Source organism: Trifolium pratense, linkage group LG7 (genome assembly GCF_020283565.1).
Source record: "Trifolium pratense cultivar HEN17-A07 linkage group LG7, ARS_RC_1.1, whole genome shotgun sequence".
Classification (NCBI taxonomy): domain Eukaryota; kingdom Viridiplantae; phylum Streptophyta; class Magnoliopsida; order Fabales; family Fabaceae; genus Trifolium; species Trifolium pratense.
Window position 1 is genome coordinate 31548152 of NC_060065.1, and position 26787 is coordinate 31574938.

The window sequence follows — 26787 nt, forward strand, 5'->3', positions numbered from 1 at the left end:
TAATGTATATAGTCAAAATGACTTGCCCTTTAGGACGGAGGGAGTACTAAAAAGGAATACTATTGGGCTATTTTAACAGAATTCACTCGTGGCATTGGCTTTCACATTGAAGGATAGGATTTGTCAAATAACATTTCTAAGTCAAATAACATTTCTCAGGTACCGTTTGGTGTTATTATTGAGTCGTGTCGTAGATTATTAAATATGAGTCAAAACTGTAAGGTCAGTTATATTATGAGACAAGCCAATCGAGTAGCTCATGCTCTTGTGCAGGCAACTCGTTTTAATGCTAGTCCCCAAATTTTTGATTATTGTCCACCTTGTATTGAAACTATTATTATAAATGAAATGCACTAAGTTTGCTTGCTTAAAAAAAAAAACATTTCTCAGGTACCATAATCTTTAAATGTGGTTAAATCCAATTTTAAATTTTATGTTTTGTCTTAAGTTGGTTGGATTGATTTAATCCGCCTTTTATAAAGAGATGATGTAAGTTTTTTAAGTTTGACATTTGGTGTCGATGAATTCCAACTCATATATGTTATTTTTTTTTATCGGGTGAATGAAGAGTCTTTGAGGATGTCGTTCGGAAGGAAGATTTTATTACAAATGTTAACACTGGCAAGACGTTTGAGGTAAGTTTAAGTCTCCTTACTGTTCTAGTTTGATTGCATTGGCCTTGTGCACATGATGTTTTGTGTTGTGGATCTGAGTTGACTTCTTCCAACAAATATTTTTTCATACGTATCAGCCGATGATCGAACCCAAGACTAAATGGTTAAGGGACCAACCACTTGTGCCACACTAATGCTTCTCCATACGCACCACACCATGCTTTTTTTGTTGGATTATTATTTTATTTTAAATTTTTATATTAACCATCTTGTTTTAGTTAAAGGCGTATGGTAATCTAGAGTTCGGCTGCGATATAAGTAAAGTCCGACAAAAAAAATAAAAAATTATTTCCACTACAAGTCAAATTTAGATTCTGCCAAACGATTAGTTTTAGGGTAAACTCATTAACCACTTTAGCGCAATGTTTTGGTTTTGAATTATTTATTTTAGGATTACAAAGATTTTTTATTTATTTATTAAATAAATGAATTGACTCCTAATTTAAAATTTGAATCAAATCAATTTTGATATATCCTCTTATATATAACTTTTGCTTAAAAAAAAAAAAACAAAAAAAGTTACTCTTTTCAAATACGACTCACGTAGAACAAACGCACACTATATATGCGTGTGTTTGGTTTCTGTGTTTGTGTTAGGTTTCTTTGTTACCGTTTTCAATCTTTCCAATTCTGAATTCAATTTCTTTCAAATCGATCATCGAATCAACCCAATTTCTTCTCTGTTAGTTAGAAACCCAAACTGATTCATTCTTTCGTTAATCTTTCTCGTTCGACCCAATTTCTTCTCTGTTAGCGAAACTGATTGATTCTTTCGTTAATCTTTGATTACTCGAACCCTAAAAAAAATTCTGAACGATTCAACATCGTCATTTTAGGGTTTCATGTTTCTGAACCCTAAAATTCTTGATTCGATTTGAAAGAGATATGTAGAAATGGAAAAGAATTCTGCGTCCTTGCAACTTGTGACCAAACCATTAAACGACAACGTTGCTAAGGTGTGTGGATTCACTTCACCCTCAATTCGAATTGTAAAGGTTATTATTTTATTGCTTTTTCCTTAAATCCATGTTTAATTGTGTGTTGCTGGAATTGTAGGAACTTGTTACTCCGAGTTCTCATCCACAATTAAGTCGTAATGCTAGTAAGTTGCTATAACTTTACAGGTAATTGATTTGTGTCATTTTCTGTAATGTTGTTTTTATTTTATTTGATGTCCCTTGATGTCCCTATATTGAGTAAATGACCATTGATATCTCTAAATTGTATATATGTCCCTAAAATTGAGTATGTCCCTAAATTGACGGCTTTAATGGAATTTAAACGTGAATGCTTATTCATAACTTCAAATGCCTTTCATGTGAAATAGAGTTTATGTCCCTCGGCGTCCCTATATTGAGTAACTGTCCCTCGATGTCTCTAAATTGTATATATGTAGCTAAATTGAGAATATGTCCCTCAATGTCCCTAAGTTGATGGCTTTAATGGAATTTAAATGTGAATGCTTATTCATAGCTTCAAATGCCGAGTTTATGTCTCTCGATGTCCCTATATTGAGTGTCCCTCGATGTCAATAAAGTGTATATATGTCCCTCGATGTCCCTAAATTGAGAGTGTTCCTCAATGTCCCTAAATTGATGGCTTTAATGGAATTTAAATGTGAATGCTTATTCATAACGTCAAATGCCTTCGATGTGAAATAGAGTCTATGTCCCTCGATGTCCCTATATTGAGTAAATGTCCTTCGATGTCTCTAAATTGTATATATGTCCCTCGATGTTGCTAAATTGAGAATATGTCCCTCAATGTCCCTAAGTTGACGGCTTTAATGGAATTTAAATGTGAATGTTTATTCATAACTTCAAATGTAAGTGGAGATGACCTGTGGCTCCATAGATGTAAATAGTATAATATGTCCCTCGATGTCCCTAAATTGAATATATGTCCCTCGATGTCCCTAGATTGAAGGTCCGAGTGATTGCAATTTCAATGTGAATGCTTAGTCATAACTTGAAATTTAAGTGGAGATGACCCTTGATGCAATGACTATATTATGCTTTTGGTAACGGTAAATTAGGATGATGATTTTGTGCCGAGTGATCTTAGATGCAAAAATTGAGTATATGTCCCTTGATGACCGTAAATTGTTAGCCTAAATTCAATTTAATTATGAACTTTTATTCACAACTTGATATGCATATTGAGACGACCCATGATACAGTGACCTTATGTGCTTTTGGTTACCTTAGATGTGAAATTGAGTATATGTTACTTGATGACTGTGAATGCAAAATTCAATATTTGAGTCTTACAACCTCTGAATTGTTGGCTATTGATGTAGAAATGGAATTTTTTTTTAAGATTCTTGATTGGACCTTTTATGACTCTGTAAATCCTATCAGATTTAGTAGTGTTGCTTGTATCGATTTGATTTCTTGTGATTTTTATCACCTCTACATCTTTGTTTTCAATTTTTTATCCTTTATCTTTTGGAATGTTTTCTAATTGATTTGACTCAATTTTGTCTTTCGTGAAGTAACACAAATTCTCCGAAATATTGTTTGACAGAAATGTTGTTTTGGATAGTTTTTGTATGCATTGATTATCCAAGAGTCTGCTAACCAGTGAATCTTAATTTTTCATGCCTAATAAGGTTAATTTGGCCCCTAAGAAATTGCGTAGTTGCTTAAAGAATTCTTAAGAGAAGTCCTGGGATGCTGTATTTGGATGACCCAATAACATGAATTTTTTTTTACCAATTATGCGGCTTACAATATGAATTATATATTCATATGGAATCAAGATGGTATACATGAAAATTTTGATGGTCTAAATGCAAGCTGAAACTTCGCGAAGAAGGTTGTGTGACTTGGTAATTTTGATGTGAAATTGAGTATATCATATGTCCCTCAATGTCCCTTGATGTCCCTAAATTGATGGTCCGAATGGAACTTGAATGTGAATGCTTATTCATAACTTCAAATGTAAGTGGAGATGACACTTGGTGCTATAGATGCGAAATAGTATATATGTCCATCTATGTCCCTAAATTGAATATATGTCCCTCGATGTTCCTAAATTGAACATATGTCCCTCGATGTCCCTAACTTGAATGTATGTCCCTCGATGTCCCTAACTTGAATATATGTCCCTCGATGTCCCTAACTTGAATATATGTCCTTGATGTCCCTAAATTGAAGGTTTGAATGAATGCAATTTCAATGTGAATGCTTAGTCCTAACTTGAAATGTAAGTGGAGACGACCCTTGATGCAATGACTATACTATGTTTTTGGTAATGATAAATTGGGATGATGATTTTGTGCTGAGTGATCTTAGATGCAAAAATTGAATATATATATATATATATATCCTGTGATGACCGTAAATTGTTGGCCTAAATTCAATTTTATTCTGAATTTTTATTTATCACTTTGATATGCATATGGAGACGACCCATGATACAGTGACTCTATGATGCTTTTTTATTAATGATAAGTTGGCATGAATGCATGATGGTGGTGTGCTTTTGGTTACCTTAGATGTGAAATTGAGTATATGTTAATTGATGGCTTTGAATGCAAAATTCAATATTTGAGTCTTACAACCTCTAAATTGTTGGCTATTAATGTAGAAACAGAAAAGAATTTTAGCTTCTTGATTGGACCTTAAAGATGCTGCAAACCCTTTTGGACAAAATAAGATGTGTTTGGCACTTGTAGTCGATGAAACTGCTGCAGTTCATTTTCAGCTTTGGGGAGATGAATGTGATTATTTTGATTCAGGTGACATCATCATTTATATAACCAATGGTATCTTTTCCTATCAGCGTGGTAACCTTGTTCTAAGGGCAGGTAAGAGAGGGAAGCTTGAGAAGATAGGGGAATTTACTATGTCCTATGTTGAGACACCAAACATGAGTGAGATTCATTGGATTTCAGATCCAACTAATCCTAAAAAGTATATCCAAGAGTATGTCATATCTCCCTATTCCTGTATCTTTGGACTTGTATTTTCCTTTGGTTATCTGGTTGTTGGATTTTGGCCATTATTTGGTTTCAAGCATGTAATTTGAGGAGAAATAGCGGTGCACATTATTCTCTATTTTACTCAATATGGATAAAGCTTCTAGAGTAGCAGATTGGTTATGATGCTCATAGATTTAGCTTGTGTGGCTTACTAGTAATTTGGAACTTGTTACAATTGTCTATTTCGTTGAAACCCTGCAACAGTTTTTTTTGGATTGCCTCATAGATTTAATTGGTAGCGTGAAAATTAATAGTGAATTTGGCATTTGGATCTTTGTCAATGTGACAGCACAGATTGTGGAGTAATTTTGGATGGAAGTTAGTATTAGTGTTCCTTGAATGATGATTGTAGAGCATATTTAGTTCCATTTTTTAGTTGATATGTGTTGATGGCTTCAGACTTGTTTTAAGAAATCTCAGTTTGAGAATATGTTTGCTGATAGTTTGTCTACAACTGAAGATTGAAGACATGTTTCTTTACTACCACTGCAAGTATTTCTATGTTGGTGGCTCATTGGTGTGTTTGAAACTTATGGTTTGAAGACACATCTAAGTTGATATTTTTCTTTGTTGAACTGTTGGTCCTCTGATGTGCTAAGTCACCTTTAGCACAATTTGTGTATCGTTGTTTCACTTTGTAGTCATTAGACCTTCGGACATTCACTTATTGCGCTTCTGTCTTGTGTGATTGAGGGCTTTTGACAGTTAAGTTTTGTGCCTTAATTGGCTTTGTTGATTTATGTACATGTGTTGTCTTTAGATTTATTTATTTTCACGTGAATAACTTCTGTGAAGTTTTTACCAAGGTTTTTCTTTTTCCTGGATGTGATTTTAGGTTAATGCAGTTGGAAAAACCCCTTCGATGAGTGAGTTGAACGAAATTCATTCCGGGCTGGTATTTTATTTATGCAATTCTATGCTTCCAGAAATATTATGCATTGTGCTTATTATATTAATTATTAAGACAGTATAATAGAATTGAAACTTATGTACCAAGGGCATTTTACTCTTGCATGCTGTTTAAATCTTTAAAATGTGAAGAATTCAAATTCCATTTTTTTGAAATTAAAGATACTGTATATAATATAATAGTTATTCTGCTATTAGTGATTGTCCTTAGAGCCTATGAAAAACATTTCAGGATCTGGTTGCTGAGCATTTATGCTTCCATTAGTAAAACTTGCCATGCTAAATGCTTTATAATTGTTTGTGTTGCTGCAACTGGCTTGACAAATACAGATTTTTTTTAGGGCAAGTACCATGAAATTCTTTTTTATTTTATTTTTGGGTTCTTTTTATTTTTTATTTTTGGGTACATCAACTACCATGATTTTTTCTTTGGTCAGGAGTACCATGAAATTCTATTCTACCAAAAACCTATAAATTGTACTAAGTGGTTAATCAGTTCAAATAACCATTAGGCAGTGTTCCGCGCCGCATGTTGTCTCTTCATCGTCCACCGCCACTTTCCACCTCCGTCGGTTCTCGGAAAAGTCAGTGGAGCGAGTTCGCAATGTCTGGATATCGGGGCTGATCCACCCTAACAAGGTTACCGAGGATGAAAGGTCCATGTTATACACGGGTCAGATCGAAAAGATGCACCGAGCTAGGTGGAAGAATGAGAGGACTCTTATGGAGTTTGAGGATCATAGTGAGTCCATTCAGCGTAATTGGAATAAAATTATTCAGGCAGCTTTCACAGTTTCACTTTCTTCAGCCGGAAAAAGCATAATGTAGGTACTAGGTAGAACTAGTATATTAATTTTGAATTCATTCTTATCTATCTTTTTAGTTATTATGTCATACAATCCAACATTTGAGTTTTTGCTTATGGTTTATAACTTGTAGTTATGACTACAAGTTTAATTAGCTAGCTTATCTTCCATAAGCAGGGCGTACTGGTAAAAAAAAATTGGTATTTTAGGAGTTAGTTTAAGGCAAAACTAAGATTTTTAGGGGTTAATTTAGGGTAAAACTGAGATTTTTATGCTCGAAACTGAGACTTTTGTTTAAAATTGAGAAGTTGCCTAGACTATATAAATTTTCTGGCTCCGCCAGTGGCCATAAGCTATAAACTAGTTTAACAGCTATCCTCTATTTTTGCCAAACAGAGCCTATAGTCTGATCGAGGATTATTTCTCTCGGAATAGAAGTCGGATTTTTCCCGAATGATTTGCCTTAGGGAGTTAGTTCATTAACCACTTGAGCCCGATCACATGTTAAAATTTGAGTTTTTTAATGAATGAATATGAATGATAGTAAACTGATATTATTGTATTGATTCAGTTAATGCTTTTTCTTTAAAATATGTCCTTGTAGATTAACATACTTGATAGTGTTGATTAACAATGCTGCGGTTGAGAGTGCTTTGCGTGCCTTTGATGGTGCCATTCATGTTCTTTGTAAGACCCGAGTATTTTCTTTCTACTACTTTGATATTAAATAAAATTAATATTTAGTAATATGTGTGTGTTCTGATTATTATTACATTATAATACTCACAAATAAAGTCTTGGCTAACACGTGTTAGATAGAAGTCGGTCTTTTATAGGTAAAAATAAGATGACTGGTAGTAGCTAAAAATTAGGAGTAGTGGATTCAATAATAGCTGACTCGGCTTGGGAAGTAAAACGATAATCTTCCACTAGTCTCTATTATTTAGGAAGGAGTTATTATAGGAGTTATTAGTAACTGGTAAGTTCCCCGTTACTTCACGCTTTGGGGAAAAACAAATATTCATACAGAAAATACAGAGAGCATAGAAAGAAGGGGGTGGAATCAAGGAAAGATCAAATTGTAGGAGTCATCATCTAAGTTTCTCACCACAAGTAAGAACACAACTCATACTCTTAATGTCCCTTTTGATTTAGTGCTATTAAACCGATGGAGTTATATATTTAAATCAATGTAGGTTGATGTCAAACATACCTCCTAATTGTTGGTAACCTTTAATTTAGGAAATATAAATGTGCCGAGATAATTTTCTCTCGTCTGAACCAAATCCATGGCCAGGAATAATTGTTAGTGCAGGCTGATTTTAATGTTGAGCCTTGTCCTAGTTGGTGTTGGTATAAATCATGTTAGTGGTTGTGTTAACATTGAATCAGTGTTGTATCTCAGCTCATCAAATTGATCGGTTTGTGTTTTAAAATAAGGGAACAGTTGATTTATTGGCTAAACTACCTGCACTTAATTTTTCTTTGTTGAACTGTTGGTCCTCTGATGTGCTAAGTCACCTTTAGCACAATTTGTGTATTATTGTTTCACTTTGTAGTCATTAGACCTTCGGACATTCACTTATTGTTCTTCTGTCTTGAGTGATTGAGGGCTTTTGACAGTTAAGTTTTGTGCCTTAATTGGCTTTGTTGATTTATGTACATGTTTGTCTTTAGATTTATTTATTTTCACGTGAATAACTTCTGTGAATTTTTTACTAAGGTTTTTCTTTTTCCTGGATGTGATTTTAGGTTAATGCAGTTGGAAAAACCCCTTCGATGAGTGAGTTGAACGAAATTCATTCCGGGCAGGTATTTTATTTATGCAATTCTATGCTTCCAGAAATATTATGCATTGTGCTTATTATATTAATTATTAAGACAGTATAATAGAATTGAAACTTATGTACCAAGGGTAAATTCTATGCTTCAGGTGTGTGGGTAACCGTGTCACTATTTTCATCGGAGTTTTTCATGTTAATAATTTGGTTTTACATTTAGCAAAGATGTCATATGTTCTATTTTTGACAAATAGTCTTTGTGTGTTTTATTTAATTTTTCTGTTTTGTGTGTGTGTGTGAGATAAGATTTTTACTTTGGCCGACATGCTTCCACTATATACTGTTACACCATCTGCCATATGTTTATGGCGGATTTTTGGCTTGCCACCCTAATCTGCCATCGACAACACTGACTAGGCATATACACTAATAAGTGTTATCCCATGAGTTTTGTGATGAAATTGAAGAAAAATTCACGACTCAATTCAATTTTATGCATGTATTACATTCCAGGCTTAGATCTTTTGGAAAATCCACTCTTTGTCAATGCACCTCTGAAGGCAATTGTTACTTTGTGTGTGTAGGAAGCAATTCGTAGGGTCACCATAAGGTAACCATTGAATTACCCTGAATTCATATGTGCATTCTTTGTTGTATGGTCTTGATCTTTGTATTAAAACTATTGTTTTAAAAGCTAGCTAGTATTTTTTTAAGCTTTTCGATTCCATTACCATGTCTATGTAGGGTTGAGTAATATATTCAAGCCAACTCTTAATATTGTGCTTTGTCAGTCTTGTACTATTTTTTATTTTCTGTTGTTTCTGGTATAGGGGCTACAACTACTTTTGGATCGTGTACTTGATTATTTTCCGTGTCCAATTGAAGCTAGTAATTATTCTCTCGACCAATCTAAGAATGGGGAAAAGGTATCAAATTCAAAGAAACTTTATCCTTTGTTATCTTGATTGTTTGAAATTGCAATTTGAGTTTTTGATTTGGTGGCCAATTTTTTGAATCTTGAATATTTTCACTATTAAGATGGTGAAAATTGCATAGAATGTGTTGTGCTTAATAAAACATAATTGTTTCATTCAGAAACATGGAATATCGATATTAGACTTGTTAATATGTGTATGATAACATTATAAATTTCTACCTAATATAAGTAAATCATGATAATGATAATTGGCAAGTTATTTTAAAAGTTGAAAACATAAATCACATCTTATAATATGTTGAAATATAAATCATGGTCTTTGCTTTAAAATAGCCTTTTCATCTTGTATATTTTCTCCAACCAACTATGTCAGAGGGTCGTCCAGAAAGCATAGATGGTTTCTACTTTCTACCAAGGGTATCTCTACCTCCTTCCTAGGAATCCTAAGTTTCAGTTTGGTTCGGACTACATGGATGATCTTGCCACCTGCAGATCTATAGTTTGGTGCACCGAAGTATGTACTGTAACTAGACTAGACATTGGATATATGCTGTTAATAAACTGTGCAGTTTGTGGCTCAACCCCTGCAGAGTCACTCGATTGCAGTAAAGCGAATTTTGAGATAGAACACATGACATCTTTGCTAAATGTAAAACCAAATTTGTTTGGTTTTACATTTAGCAAAGATGACATCTTTGTTCAATTTGAAATAGGTCTTTGTCTCCCTCAAGTTTGCAGGCCTATTATGATGTTGATTGGGCCAGGGTCTCTGATGTAGATAATGTGAGGTCTACCTTTGGGGTATTCTTATGTCTTAGTTCTAACTTGGTGGTTCATAGCCCTAGCTACTTCCAAGGCATTATCTGTTAGAGATGCTGAAGTGGGCCTTGATGGAGAAATTGTGTGTCTCAAAGCTACTGAGATTGAAGGAGATGAGGAAGAAATCGAGGCAGAGTGTAAGCTTTTGGGTGTGCTGGGCAGTATGGGTGAATACCACACAATGAAAATTTGTGGTAAAATAGCTGGGATTGAAGTGGTGGTGTTGATTGATAGTGGTGCTAGCCACAACTTTATCTCCCCAGATGTCACTACTGCTTTGGGTTTACCTGTGACTCCAACTATTGCTAAATCCATTAAGCTTGGTGATGGTCATAGAGTTTTTTCTCAAGGAACTTGTGAAGGAGTTCAAATTGCTTTGGGATCAGAGTCTTTTGAAGTGGATGCATTGGTCTTGGATCTGGGTGGGTTAGATGTGGTCTTGGGTGTGTCTTGGGTGTGTCATGGCTGAGTACTTTGGGCAAGGTTGTCATGGATTGGAAAGATTTGTCTATGCAGTTTATACATGAGGGCAGAACAATCAGTTTGCAGGCTCAAAGTAAGATGCAAGATAAGCAGAGTTGTTTAAACTCTTTTCTGGAGGATAAGCACAGAGGTGGAAGTGACGAGTGGTGGTGGACTAATCATGTGGATGTAGCTGTGGAACAGGCAACTGGGCAGAAGGAAATGGCTAAATTGTTGAGTCAGTTTTCTGAAGTTTTTAAAGAGACCATTTCTTTACCACCCGAAAGAAGTCAAGTGCACCAAATCAAGCTAATCCCGGAACATGGACCTGTGAATGTTAGACCATATCGATATCCCCATCATCAGAAAGAAGAGATTGAGAAGCAAGTAACAGAGTTGCTAGCTGCTGGTGTGATAAGGCCAAGTATGAGCTCTTTTTCAAGTCCTGTGATTTTGGTTAAAAAGAAAGATGGCTCTTGGAGGATGTGTGTGGATTATAGAGCCTTAAACAAAGCCACTATACCAGATAAGTACCCTTTTCCTATTGTTGATGAATTATTAGATGAATTGTTTGGAGCTACAGTGTTCTCCAAGATAGATTTAAAGGCTGGGTATCATCAAATTAGGGTGCACCATGATGACATTCATAAAACTGCTTTTAAGACTCACAATGGACATTATGAGTACCTAGTCATGCCTTTTGGGCTGATGAATGCACCAGCTACTTTTCAAGCAACAATGAATGATATTTTTAGGCCGTATTTGAGACATTTTGTGCTGGTTTTCTTTGACGATATCTTGGTTTACAGCAAATCTGAAAAGGAACACTTGGGACATTTGAAAGTAGTGCTAGCAGTATTGAAGTCACATTGTTTTGTGGCAAATCAGAATAAATGTAAATTTGGTTGTACACAGGTGGATTATTTAGGGCATGTGATTTCTGGGGAAGGTGTGGCTGTAGACCCTGATAAAATTAAATGTGTGTTGGAATGGCCTGAACCAAAAAATGTCAAAGGAGTTCGTGGATTTTTAGGACTCACAGGGTATTATAGAAAATTCATTAAGGACTATGGCAAGATTGCAAAGCCCTTAACTGAGTTGACTAAGAAGAATAATTTTAAATGGGGACCTGAAGCCATGTCTGCTTTCAATCGCCTAAAGAAAATTATGACCACACCTCCAGTTTTAGTATTGCCTAATTTCGACATACCATTCGAGGTGGAGTGTGATGCTGCAGGCAGAGGCATCGGAGCAGTGTTAATGCAGCAAAAGCAGCCAATAGCTTTTTTCAGCAAAGCCTTATCTGAAGGGAATTTGACAAAGTCTGTGTATGAAAAAGAGCTTATGGCATTAGTGCTGGCAATTCAACACTGGAGACACTATCTTTTGGGCAAATCTTTTGTGGTCTATACAGATCATAAAAGTTTGAAACATTTTCTACAACAAAGAGTAACTTCTCCTGATCAACAATGCTGGTTAGCAAAGCTCCTGGGGTACCAATTTGAAGTGAAATACAAACCGGGCTTAGAGAACAAGGCAGCTGATGCCTTATCCAGATGCCATGGTGATGAGGAATTGAATGCACTGGTGTCTTATCCCACGTGGTTAGATGGAGAAAAACTATTGCAAGAAGTCAGAACAGATCCTCAATTACAAAAAATTGCAGAAACTGTATTGGCAAATCCAGGAGAGAAGTCAGGCTATAGTGTTCAACAAGGAGTATTATTTTATCATGGGCGTTTGGTGTTATCTGCTAACTCTCCTTCCATTCCTTTGTTGCTGAAGGAATTTCATGAAACACCAATGGGAGGACATTCTGGGTTTTTAAGGACTTATAGGAGGCTGGCAACAAATATTTACTGGCCTGGTATGCAGAGAAGGATCAGAGATTTTGTTAGAGCATGTGACATTTGCCAAAGACAAAAATATGCAGCTACGTCACCAGGTGGTCTCCTTCAACCTTTGCCTATTCCTAATGCCATTTGGGAGGATCTCTCTTTGGATTTTATTACTGGTTTGCCCAAATCTAAAGGCTTTGAAGCTATATTGGTGGTAGTTGATAGACTATCCAAGTATAGTCATTTCTTGTTATTAAAACATCCTTATACTGCAAAATCTGTGGCTGAACTGTTTGTGAAAGAAATTGTCAGGTTGCATGGTGTTCCTTTGTCTATCATTAGTGATAGGGATCCTTTATTTGTCAGTCACTTTTGGATGGAGCTTTTCAAATTACAGGGAACCCAGTTGAAAATGAGTTCAGCTTATCACCCAGAGACAGATGGACAAACTGAGGTCACTAACAGAGGGTTGGAGAGTTATTTGCGCTGTTTTGCCTCTGAACAGCCCAAAACATGGTCGCACTGGATCTCGTGGGCAGAATTTTGGTACAATTCCTGTTACCATATTTCCATTGGCAAAACTCCTTTTGAAGTGGTGTATGGCAGGACACCACCTACTATCATGCGTTTTCTGAGTAATGAAACTAAGGTTGCAGCAGTAGCTTTAGAACTTAGTGAAAGGGATGAAGCTTTAAATCAATTGAAAGCTCATTTGTTGAGGGCACAACAACAGATGAAGAAGTATGCAGACAAGAAGAGAAGAGAGGTTAAGTTTAACATAGGAGATTGGGTTTTTTTGAAGCTAAGACCTCATAGACAAGTGTCTGTGGCAAGAAGGATTAATCCTAAGTTGGCTGCCAGGTTTTATGGGCCTTTTCAAATCATTGCTAAGATGGGAGAAGTTGCTTACAAGTTACAATTACCTGCACAATCTCGTATACATCCAGTTTTCCATGTCTCCCTACTTAAAAAGGCCATTGGAGATTATTCTGTGCAGGGAGAACTCCCACAGGAGTTAGAAATTGGTCCTGATGATGATAATTATCCTGAAAAGGTTATTGGTGCTAGGACTATCACACGTGGGGGAGTATCTGTGTCTCAGAGTCTTATTAAATGGAAACACAAATCCAATGATGATGTTACTTGGGAGGACGATGTGTTTCTCAAAGGACAGTTCCCTGATTTCAGTCTTGAGGACAAGACTTTTATTGAGGAGGAGGGAATTGTTAGAGATGCTGAAGTGGGCCTTGATGTGAATGATAATAAGCCCAAAGTGTGGAGGTTTTATAGGAGGAAGCATAAAAGATGCTGAGGTGGCAGCTATGTGATGGATACAATCAGAGTTAGTTACTATATAAGGGGAGTAGGGGAGTTAGTTACTATATAAGGGGATTAGGGTCAGGTCTTTACGGAAGAAAAAAGAATTAAGATCACACTTTGTGATAGGGAAGCCGTTAGAGCTTTTTAGGGTTGACAGCCGTCGCTATCAACACATTCTATTTTCCTTTGCTTGTATTCCGTTCTTTTCACAGTAATACAAACCTCTTTATCGTTTATTATAATTTTATTCACACAAAACCCATCATTATCCTTACTTCATGAGCTGCAAATTCCAATCCCACGCCAATCATTTATTGCGGCAGTCAAAGCACTTTCACTTTGACTCTTTGAGTCATATTCTGATTCGGCATTCTAGTACCGAACATATGGACCTTGATTTGTTCTTGTTCGAGAAAAGTTCTTGCCAAATCTCTAGTCGTGACGTGTGTTCCTGCTCTGGATTGGATTGCTGACATTCTCACAAAGCCATTACCAGTGTTCAGTATTATAATCAGAGAGACAAACTTAGGCTTCTTACTTAATAAAAAAAAAACCTGCACAGTTCTACACTTAAATTTTTTCCGTCTAATCTTATGCACCACAAAATAACAAAGACTGCACTGTTCCACAAAATCTTGATAAACATGGTTGTTATGCTATTTGTTAATTTACTAAAAAATAATACTATTGGGCTATTTTAACAGCATTCACTCGTGGCATTGGCTTTCACATTGAAGGATAGGATTTGTCAAATAACATTTCTCAGGTACAATAACCTTTAAATGTGGTTAAATCCTATTTCAAATTTTATGTTTTGTCTTAAATTGGTTGGATTGATTTAATTCGCCTCCTATAAAGAGATGGTGTAAATTTTTTAAGTTTGAAATCTGGTGTCAACGAATCCTGACTCATATATTTTTTTATTGGGTGAAAAGTCTTTGAGGGTGTCGTTCGGAAGGGAGATTTTATTACAAATGCTAACACTGGCAAGACGTTTGAGGTAAGTTTAAGTGCCTCACTGTTCTAGTTTGATTGCATTGGTCTTGTGCACATGATTCATGTTTTGCGTTGTGGATCTGCTCTTATTTTATTTTTTTTGTTACCTAATCTTCGTATTTTGTTACACAGTTTGTTCATTTTTGATAAATGTATGACTCAATTCAAGATTGCATTTATACAATTTTTTTAGGAGGAACACTTCTTGACTAGGCTTTACTTACCTTAACTTGCGGCCGAAATCCGGATTACTAGGGCTCCCTTCTCCTAGGAACCAGATGGTTAATAACACCAAAAAATATATATACACAATTATGGGATCTTTCAATATTAATTTACCTCAGATCATCCATTTCTTACTAGTTCATGGATTCAAGTCTCTAACACAGTGCATGGAGTCAAAATCTTACTTGCTACTTCCCAATAGAAATATTGACTATTTTTTCAAGAAACTTATCCTACAGAAAAGTATCTATTTAAGCACACTGCATATTCAGGTCTTGTCGCCTCACTTTGTACTTTTTTCTAAAAATATTGCTACAACAAAGACTAGTACTAGTTTTAGCTCTTACTAGTATAATGAGGAATGAAACATGATTGAAAGCATTACGCAGTGGTGTGCACCACTCATAAGATCATTTTCATGTCTCTGCTTTCATTTATTACCGATTTGTGACTAGTGATTTTGTGGCTGAAGTCTTTCTTCTCTTAAAATGCAGGTTCCTTATGTAATCGGGGTGCTTAATAATATGCCTGAGGTTAGTTTTTAGATTTTCACCATAATATGTGCATCTTCTCATTAAATTGAATATCGTTGGAGAATTTTTGTATAATTGTTCTACAATATCCGTTTTTAAATTCTAATTGTGATTCTTCTCCCAAATCGACAGCGGTTTCCAGAGGTTCAAGAGGCTAATGCTGGAGAAATAGTCACTCTAGCTTTGCCAATGAATCGACAGGGCAGGCCCTTTGAAGGTAAAAAAATTAGTAAAATTAATATTTAATATTTTTTTATTTAAATATTTTTGGTAAGATTGAATTTTTCATGAATCTGTTGTTGGTGGTTTAAGTTGTTTGAAAATGTGGACTTTATATTTTTCATTTTAGAGTAAATTTCATTTTGAGGGATCAAAAATACCAAAAACTGCATAAGAAAAACTTAAAAAGAAGAAATGAGCCAAAATGGCTGAAACAAAATGCTAAACACTATGAAGTCTTTCTACATGTCACAATCCAATCTCATTGCCTTGTGAGTTGTGATCCATGAAGCCCGGATAGTAGGCATGGCAATAAAACTCATACTCGCGGGTACCCACCCAAACCATATCTGCTTTGACGGGGAAAACCCGAGTTGACTGGGTTTGGGTTCGGGTTTGGGTTTTCCCCGATTTTAAAAGATGGGTGTGGGGTGGGTAATGGGTACATTGATACCCACCCCGAACCCGTCCCCGAACCCGCCCCGCTTATACTAAAAATTAGATTTCACCTCTTTTAAATTAGAAACGTTTAAACAATCTCTTAGATTACGTTCATATATTTATTTTTTATTTTAATTTGAGTATTAAACAAACCATTTTCTCTATTTTTTTTTTTTATTTAAAAAATATTGTTGGGAGAAAATAATTTTGGACACACACCCTGGAAGTATCGGAAATCTGAATTATTTTTTGTAATTTTAAAATTACATTTATCGGATACATTCCCAGATACATGCGGGTACATATCCTAGAAAAGACGAAGTATAAACAATGTGAGACAGGGTTGTTAGAATTTAGTGGAGAGATACATGATTCAATTCAAGATGATGGTAGGCTTCATGATTCAATTTAGTGGAGACTGTAGCTGGAGCAGTCGTGTTTTTTTTATGGAAATTTTATCTCGAAATGCGTATATTCAATGCCTCAAAAGTACAAAAAGTTGTCTTTTCAATATAAATTTTATTTTTTATTTCCATTTTAGGTATGCTTAACAAGTGCCTCAGGGATACTGTTTAGCATACCCTTTTTTTATAGATGATGGTTATATTACAGTTGCTTCATGTTATTTTTTTTAATCGTGTTGCTGCATATCCTAATTTTGTTTGATTTGTGTGGCTATATAGCATAAACAATATAATATTGATTCAAGTTAGATGAGAGCAGTTCTCTACGTGGCCAATATACATAAAAAATCGATTGAAATTGTAAGAAAGAACGTGAGGGTAGTCCTGCAGGCAAAAGAAAAAAGTCTTGAAAGTCTTGAGGGTTTGATTGAGATTGTTAGATGAGTGTTTTATGTGTATTTTTAATCAAAAAGTCTCTCAAAATTCACTCCATAAAAGAATCCATCAAAATTTATGGATTTTTGAATACCAAGAGACATTTCATAAGTTTAGAGAAATCTCAATTAAATACCTACGGATTTTGTTGCCTTGAAAAAAATATTGATTGTCTCAGTTGAATACCATAAGACTTATTTAGATTTCATAAAAGTTTTGATTGAATATCACAAGATTTTTTAATCATAAAAAAATCTTTTAAAATCCATCCAAATCCCAATTGAATACACCCTCTAAAGTGTTTTACTTTTATTTTTACGTTTTTGTTTCTTTCTTTAAGATGATCCCAAGTATTCAATTATTAAAAGATAAAGAATAAATTTTTAGTTAATTTTGTAATAATTGATGTTAGACTTAATAGAGAGAACCACGATTATTAATAATTAGAGCTGTCAAAGGGGCCGGTCCGGTCCGGCCTGACCCGGCCTGCAGGGGCCGATCAAATAAAGGGGCTGACCCAGCCTTCATGGCTTGACCCGCTTAACCCGGCCCAATAAGCAAAAGCCTATATGGCCCGATGAGCCGACCCACTAATTTTCATAGTATTTTTTTTTTTGAAAAAAAAAACATTATACTAAATTTATATTATATTTCTCAACTAAATCTTTACGAAGGTAATTCGTATCCCTATATTTTCTCACATAATCTCCCAAACAACAATATCTTCCTCTTTATCCTCATCAAACAAACAAACAAACAAATCTCTAACAAATAATCTCATTCTAATCCATATAAAAAGATGATTTGCTTAAAAATAGGAATAAAACACAAATAATAACAATAAAATAACAAAAATAATAAAAAAAATTCTATATGAATTTATGCATAAAAATAGGACCAAAATATAACAATAAAGAGATTATAAAAAAGAATTAAATAATTTTTTAAATTCTTTAAGGGGCCGGCCCAAAAGCCTGTGGGCCGGCCCATGAAAAACCTGACCTGATAAGGTCCGGCCCGATAAGGCTCGGCCCCCTTTTTATGAAGCCCGACCCGTATAAAAGGATATGGCTAATGTACCGGCCCGATAGCCCAGTCTTTTTGACAGCTCTATTAATAATACGTAAGAATGTGAAACTCAAATGTAACTTTAATATACACATCATAGGGTGGTTCTGCCACAAATATAAAAAAGAAATTATAACTGGACATAAATTTCTAATAAAGATAGTGTACGGGGCTTTTGGCCCTTTTGTTAAAAATAAATAAAAATTATACAGTAATACAATGAATGGATAAATAAGCATAGCATCGTATCATTGAACAAGACAATTAATAATCTTTCTCAACTAACAAAAAACAAACCAAAAACAAAATTTTGAGGTCATTGCCACATGTTCCAAACCACTAACTAACCAAAACAAACTTTAAATTGAGTATAATTTTTTTTTAAAAAAAAAAAAAAACCTTAAATACAAAATTTTCTTTCCAATTACAACAGTATTATAATCACAAACTATTTTTAGACAAATCTATATTAGTTCGATATCTAGTTGAACAATTTTTAGCTATATATTCTATCGGAACTCTGAATTATCGCGATTCCTTCCCACGAAAACTTAATACTAAAAAATCTATAATATCTCTTTCTATCTTTAATACAATTGATAGCATCATAGCAATGAACAATACAATTAATAATCCTTAAAAGTGGCAGCATCGTATATATTATGTAGGATTCGGGGTTTAAACTCCGAATACTTCACTTATTCACCTTTAAGGTGAAATTTCTAACCACAGGACTGTTAGAAAAAAAATCCTTAAAAGTAAATTTTTCTTTTCAATGATAACAATTATAAATTTATAACCAACAAATTGTTTCTAGACAAATCTATAGTTCTATACTATCCCTTTCTATCTTTAAGAATTAAATCTGCATATTCCTGCACAACCTTCCAAGCCTTAACCACATGCATTTCCTCAGTTAAAGTTGCTCCAATAGCACACCTAATCACAAAAATTCCTTCAACCATAGCATGAGTCATGTACACATCGCCCGAACCATTAATAGAATCCAACAACTTACGATTAATTTCATTAGCAACAACATCTTCACTACTAATCAACTTAACACCTCCATTTTGTACTTTTCCATTAGCAACAAAATCTTCACCATTACTAATTAATTTAACACCTCCATTTTGTACTTTTCCATTAGCAACAATACCTTCACCATTACTAATTAATTTAACACCTCCATTTAGCACCTTTCCATTAGCAACTTTTTTACTATAAGGTAAAATTCTAAAACAAATAACAGAAAGTGTTCTAGGCACAAAAATTTCAAACCTTTTGTCCATTTTCACCAACCCTTCAAAAGTTTTAGCCATTTCAATATGACTTCTTAAAAAATTTCTAAGATTATCAACACCATAGCTTCTAAGAACAATCCATACCTTCAAAGCGCGAAATCTTCGGCTTAAAGTTACTTGCCAATCTTTGTAATCAACCACTTGTTTTGAATCCGAAGCACTATTTTCTAAATACTCCGAATTCGTCGTTGATAAACACTTAATCAAAGAATTTGGATCCTTTAACCAAAGACAACAACAATCTAAATTAGTCAAAAACCATTTATGAGCATTAAGACTAAAAGAATCGGCATCTTCAACGCCATCAATTAAGTATCTAAACTCCGGACAAATACAAGCACTACCGGCATAAGCAGCATCAACATGAACCCAAATTCCATAATTTTTCGCAACTTTACACAATAATCCTACCGGATCAATTGCGGTCGTTGAAGTTGTGCCAACGGTAACACAAAGATAACAAGGAACCAAACCATTTTTTAAATCATTTTCAATTGTTGATAACAACAATTCGGGCGACAAAGTGAATGAATTCAACTTACTTGTCTTAATAACCCGAAAATTTTTCGGGTTAATTCCTATTATATGCGCCGCTTTTTGAACTGCACAATGTGTTTGATCAGATCCATAAACAACAAGTTTACCAATATTTTCACTACCAATTTTGCTAAGAATTTTATCTCTAGCAACAACTAAAGTTCCCAAAATACCCTCACATGTTGTACCTAACAAAACCCCACCACCATTGCCTTTAAAAAGAAAACTTTTGGGTAAATTCAAAATTTCACCAAGCCAATCTATAACAACATTTTCTAGTTCTGTTGCGGCCGGTGATGAAATCCAATTAAATCCAACAACATTCAAACCGGTGCTTAACATTTCGCCTAAGAACCCTGCCGTGCTACCACTTGACGGAAAATAAGCAAAGTAATTAGGACTTTGCCAATGAGTTATGCCAGGGATTATGTGTTTTTGATAATCTTCGAGGATTGTTTCAATTGATTCGGGATTCGAAGGTGCACAAGAGGGTAAGAGTTTTTTGAGATAGTTTGGTTCTACTTGACTTAAAACTGGATAATTTGAAATGTTTTGGTAATAATCAGCTAGAAAATCAATGATCATGTGACCTTGTTTTCTAAATTCTTTAGGATCTAAAGGGTTCATGATGATGAATGTTGAAGAGCTAGATTTGAAGAATGTGAGATAATGTAGTAAAGAATTTATGAATGTTTACAAGAATGTATGGCTATGTGGTGTTTCATGTGTGTTATATAAAAAGAGAAGTTTTGTGACTTTAAATTATAAAATTAAAATATTAACTAGTAACTACTCCAACAGAATGATGTTATATGCATATTAATGCTATTTGTATATAGTACGTAGTATCTAGACCTAGTATGGTGATATTTAGCAGGATAGTATTTATTTTTGCATAGAAAAGTTGATGTTTAGTTTGTTGGATTGTCATAATTCTAATTAATGGTTATGTTATGCTAATAATATATACAAGTACTAATTAAGTGCATACTAGAAGAGCATTAGAAGAACACATATTTAAAATAGTTCGGTTTTCATCAAACAATTGTTCATAACTAACGATGAATTAGTTTAAGTAGTAAAAGTTTTAAGCATCACGATAAAAACTCTGTATCTAAGTTATAACATGATTAAAAAAATAATCATTTAACAATCACAGCCATGAAAAATATAAAGTTTTCTCAAAAAAAAAATGAAAAACATAAAGTTAGTAACAAAAATTAGTAAAAAAAAAAAGTACCTCAAAATTTTTAGTGAGTGTGATTTCACATTTTCATTTTTCTCATTAATTTTGTTACTAGTGAATTTTCATCTCCCATATTTTGTAGACAAAGTCAGTAATGAACTTATCTCCCATCAGTCCCATGCTACTCCACGTTTGATAATTCAATAATTTCTTGTGGGTCCCGTGCAACAAATAAGAATTAGATACGTTGTTGTGTTTGTACAACCTACTAGTATGGAGTAGGATTTTATTGTTGTGTTTCTAAGAAAGCTAATGCTAAAAATAAATTATGTTTGATTCCTAAAATATAAGTATTTGATAGAATAGTACATGATAGTATAAGATATATGATTAACGTTTAATATATTGAATAAACTTGAACAAACTTTGTGTTGTACGTTTTGTGGATAAAATGTTATTTTGTTATTTCAGATAATTTGTGCAGAGGATAAAAAGTTGTCCCATGATTCTGTGAGTGACAAGAATTTCAATTTTTGTTTTGTCCCTTCTTCCCAATTTATCCATTATCCGATACCAAAAAACAGTTTTAAAATCAAACACACTGAGCAGTTTAAATGTACACTAAAAATACATGTATAATTTTTACTCTTATTAACAAAATTTTGTAATATAGTTATTGCACCTACAATCATAAACCGACTTAATTTAAAGCTTCAATCCAAATCAAGGTCCACGGATAATTGCCTTTGGTACGAGTGGTCTTGTATTAGACACATGTACAAAAAAAAAAGACACACATTATCTCATAAGTAATTAATGATCACAATTTTGCAAGCAACAACGACCTAAAATTCGGTTGATGATCACTTTCTATTTTTCTAAGCATTCAAATAGGGATAGGTGCCACTATAAGTGTGATAACTTTCACAACAATAATAAGGTGATATCGAAAAATAAAGGGAAATAGTCATGTTGGTCTTTCAATGTGTAACTCGTTGTCATTTCGGTTCTTCACTGAGGAAAAATTACTAAATAATTCTTGAATCTGCATTCCGTTAGTCAGTTTAGTCCCTGCTGTTAAGTTGACCGTTAACTCAACAAAAAAGCTGACGTAACATTTTTTTGGACACACATCAGCTTGCTGAGTTGGCACTAGGGACTGGAAAATAACCATTTTGTATTTTTTCTTGAGTCAGGGACCATAATGACAGCGAGTTGCACATTCAGGGACCAAAATGATTGTTTCCCCGTCCCTCGTGCCAACTCAGCAAGCTGACATGTGTCCATAAAAATGTCACGTCAGCTTTTTTGTTAAGTTAACGGCCAAACATAACAGCAGGGACCAAACTGACTAACGGAATGTAGATTCAAGGACTACTCAATAGTTTTTCCTCAGTGAGGGATTAAAATGACAGCAAATTGCACATTGAAAGACTAAAATGACTATTTCCCAAAAATAAATTTTAACAAGGAAATACTAGTAGGACACAACAAAAATTATTATTTTTTTGACGAAAGGACACAACAAAATAATTATTGTTTCTTTAAAATCTTGCGGCCGGTAGAAACAATTTTTAACTTAAAATTTTTTTATCTCATAATCGAACTTTGAGATACATTGACATACGTGAAACAGTCAATTGACTCACTCATTTTGGGACGGAGAGAGTAGTACAAGCTTAATCAACTTAACTACATTCATTGGTTGGGATTTCGATAAGGCTTATTTGCGTGACCCTTTTTGCAGGCCCGACCATTAGGATGTGCAAGATGTGCTACCGGGTCGGATCTCATTTTTAAGGGGCCTCTTAAAAAAATTATGGTAGTAAGTTTTTTAAAAAAATATTAAAATTATGATTATTTTTTATATTATTAAGATTATTTTTTATGATTAGAATATAAGTATTGATTTCGTGAATATAATTCAGTTGGTAAGGACATCATATTATATATGCAGGGTTTGGGGTACGAAATCAGATTTTCTGATTTATTCACTTGAAAAGTTGAATTTCTATCTACTAAACTACTTGACAAAAAAATATTGTGTTTTTTTATGAAAAAATATTTTTTATGTTAGTTACATGAATGACTATTGTTTATTTTATTAAAGCTATTTATAGTTTAGATAAGATTATTCTTTTTAATTTTTTTACTAAAGGGTTAATTTTTAAAATTTTAGCTGAGTCTCAAATTAGTCGGACCGGCTCTGCCTTTTAGATAGATTTGGATTTACTGCATTTAATTTGTCTATACAGTCATCCAATCAACTTAATACATGTGGGTTGAACTTTGTGTTGTTTTTATGGAGATGTGAATATTATGTTGACGGCATAACTGCACAGCTCAATTGAATGCACTCAATTCTAAGGAGTCGAATTATGTGTAAGGAGTCGAATTAGAACTTCAAATATTGCGGTACTTATTACAAATTCAGACCAATATAAATGTGACTCATCAAGATTGAAAGTTTATATCGTATAGATCATCCATAAATTTTTTAAATTTTTTTGAAAATCATTTGATATGTTATTGAGACTCATCAAAATTTACGTTATTTAATAAACCGTTAATCTTGACGTGTCTCACTAACATATCAAATGATTTTGAATTTTTCTAAATTTTTCTATGGATGATCTATATGATATAAACTTTCAATCCAACGGTTGATTTTGTAAAATACGTATTCGTTATAATGTCATTCACGACTGGTCCACCATGAACCACTTGATGAAGTGATCCATATTAAAATTTACGTACAAATTCTCCATAACCAAGGTTCAATTTTCAATATTTGCATAATTTAATATTTTTAATATATTTTTATAAGCCTTGTATTTTTTTTAAATCTCACTAAGATTTTTATTTTAGACCTCTACTATGTTGGACCAGCCTTGGGACGATGAAAGTAATTAACTCTAGAAAAGGATCTTTACGTAAGAAAAATAAAAAATCTTTACGGTTTTTTTTTAGGCTTAAATGCAGTTTTGTCCCCTCTGTTTTGATTAAATTGGAATTTTACCCCCCCTTGTTTTAAAATGCTGACTTTTACCCCCCGTTTTATAATTTTTTGGATTTTGCCCCCCTAATATTCTGCTTTCGAGTCACAACTTCAAAGCTTCGCACACAACTCAATTTGGATGAATAATTCACCAAACGGATATCGAAATGACCGTAATCAAGTTATCTTTCCACAGAATCAAACCCCACTAAATTTGGAGTTACAAAGAGAAATTAATTACCGTTTTAGTGAAGGTATGTCCCTAAAATTCTGCAAAAATCTGCTTTCGAGTCACAACTTCAAAGTGGAGTTTGATTCTGTGAAAAGATAACTCGATTACGGTCATTTCGATATCCGTTTGATGAATTATGGATCCAAATGGAATTCTGTGCGAAGTTTTGAAGTTGTGACTCGAAAGCAGATTTTGTGCAGAATTTTTGGGGGACATACCTTCACTAAAATGGTAATTAATCTCTCTTTGTAACTCCAAATTTAGTGGGGTTTGATTCTGTGGAAAGATAACTCGATTACGGTCATTTCGATATCCATTTGGTGAATTATTGATCCAAATTGAGTTGTGTGCGAAGGTTTGAAGTTATGACTCGAAAACAGAATTTTAGGGGGGGCAAAATCCAAAAAATTATAAAACAGAGGGGGTAAAAGTCCGCGTTTTAAAACAGGGAGGGTAAAATTCTGATTTAATCAAAACAGGGGGCAAAACTGCATTTAAGTTTTTTTTTATAAGCAAAAAAAAAAAGGATCTTTACGGGATGAGATTCGAATCTTTACAATATTGTTGAAAAATTAACTAAGTTAATGTAATTTTTCTTTGAATTATAAAAGTTAAATGAGTTGTCATTTAATAAATTCAATATCCTTTTAAAAATTATAGTAACACTTGAAAATAATGTAAAACCATATAGAAAAACAAGTAAATATTGTTTTGGCTATTTTCAATGTAGCCTTTTTTTTTTTATCAAAAATATAATTTCAGTTTGCTAAGACATTAAAAATATGAAAAAGAAATGCTTCAAAAGTCAATTTTTCTTCTTCTTTTATTTCACATGAAAATGTCATAATTATTGTGTTATATTAGTTGAGTATTTATAAGCTCCCATAACAATCATTGAATTAGTTGAGTATTTATAAGTTCCCATAACCGTCACTTCGTTACTCTGACAAAATACTACCCATGATTTCATGTTGGCAGTTGCATGTTAAGTGTTGTTAATTAACAATACAGTTTACTCTTGATTTGAATACTATCTCCATATTAGTTTCATATATTTTTCTCTTGATGTTTGTTCAATTCCTTGATTTTTAGATATTTATATGTCGAGATTTAGTGTTTTTCCTAACTACATAGGTTACTAGTTCTTTTCTTTATGAGTGAATCTATTACTAAACTTTTATATGACCAATCTACAATTTAATCCTGATTTTACAATCTCTCTCTCTCCTCTCCATCTATTTTTTTTTATGCAAATTAAATTTCAGTCAATTTGCCTCCTGATTTTACAAATTTTAATCAATTACCTCCTTGACGCGGCGCCATGTTGGCAGCACGTATGCAATTAACTGTCACGTCATCAAAATAGACGGAGTAAACAGAGTAGGAGGCATTTTGATTGACATTTTACAATTTCATGAGAATATTTACTTATTTTCAATTTTTAATGGGATATTTAACGAATTTTAAAATTTCAAGAAGTATTTGACATTTCACTCCTTACTCTTCCTTCTGACCAAGAAAAAAGAATAACTTTTTTCACACCCCCACCCTCCACGCACACTATAAAGTTATACATGATTTCGAAAGTTTACTTTTAGATGATCTAATATATTCAAAAATATGTCTTTAAACTCACAAAATATATGTCCTTTTTTAGATATTTACCTCCAAGATCATATTGAGAGATGTGAAAAATGTCTCCCAAAATTAAAATTGTGTTTACATATTTGAGTTTCATTAATTTTTACTTTTGAGTGTAGTGTTTCTTTTAGACCGTACATAAACATATTTTTAAATATAAAGTTGTTGAATATGTATGTTCTTTCGTAAAAATTATTTTTAATTTCACATTAATTTAACCATTTGACTTCTCTGCATATGTCCTGCTTAATGCTTATTCATAAGTTTAGGTCTCCTTAGACGGTAATAAATTCTCTGCGGTGGAAAATCCATTCGATTATTTGAAGTGTTAATCCAAATAATCAAAAGTCGTCTCTCTCTTCAACTTTTTTCTATTTCTATTTTTATGGATAACTGTGATTTCATAGAAGAGTGATGTCACTTCAGACAATCCATTCTCCTCCTTAGACTTGCTATGAAATTAATTGAGTTAAGAATCAAATTTAAGTTGTGTTGCTTACTCTACGTCTCTGCCAACACCACATTAATAATGATAATCTACTCAATTCTATATAGTTTTCCATATAATGTCCATATAATGTTAAAATAACATTTTAATGACTAGCAAATTTCATAACCAAATGTGTGTCAAAACTTATGAAGCACGACATCTCTATTATTAAGCATATGATTAAGCATGCCGCATTGTCCGACATGTGTCGGTGTTCGACACTCGTATGACACTCGCACGACAAGTGTCGGAAAGCTCATATCGGTGTCCAAAAAACTCAATTTTTTCTTTACTTCGACACTCCTTTGATCGGTATCCGACACCTGTAAAACACTCGTACAACACGTGTCGGACAAGTGTCCCAAAAAAATTGTTTTTTTTTCTTTGCTAATACTCTCATTAGGCACATATCAGACATATCTACAAGTGTTAAAAATGTGTCGAAACAACAATATTGATCAATAAGGGATTAAAAACATTACATTTTGATTACAATATTTTTAATTTTTTCGATAGTAGATGAATAAATAAAGGTAAAATATTATCA

The 26787-nt window shown here is 33.6% G+C and overlaps 1 protein-coding gene across 3 annotated transcripts; it reads left to right on the forward strand.

The window, feature by feature from the left end:
• The first annotated feature begins 1218 nt into the window (after positions 1–1218).
• LOC123897656 (elongation factor G, mitochondrial-like) lies at positions 1219–20551 on the forward strand. 3 transcript variants are annotated; one of them, XM_045948374.1, is made up of 14 exons: positions 1219–1630; positions 1731–1798; positions 3286–3616; positions 4266–5363; positions 5495–5554; positions 6006–6392; positions 6979–7061; positions 8127–8186; positions 8986–9081; positions 14236–14297; positions 14465–14531; positions 15247–15285; positions 15418–15502; positions 20305–20551. In XM_045948374.1, exons 7-14 carry the CDS (start codon positions 7008–7010, stop codon positions 20361–20363), a joined length of 522 nt encoding a protein of 173 aa, XP_045804330.1. In that variant the 5' UTR covers positions 1219–1630; positions 1731–1798; positions 3286–3616; positions 4266–5363; positions 5495–5554; positions 6006–6392; positions 6979–7007; the 3' UTR covers positions 20364–20551. The 3 variants fall into 3 exon arrangements, 1 of the variants encoding a protein (XP_045804330.1); XR_006805114.1 differs by lacking the exons at positions 3286–3616; positions 6979–7061; positions 20305–20551 and adding an exon at positions 8669–8765 and having other exon boundaries at positions 1220–1630; positions 14467–14531; positions 15418–15447; XR_006805115.1 differs by lacking the exons at positions 3286–3616; positions 6979–7061; positions 15247–15285; positions 20305–20551 and adding an exon at positions 8669–8765 and having other exon boundaries at positions 1220–1630; positions 14467–14531; positions 15418–15449.
• The last annotated feature ends 6236 nt before the right edge of the window (positions 20552–26787 follow it).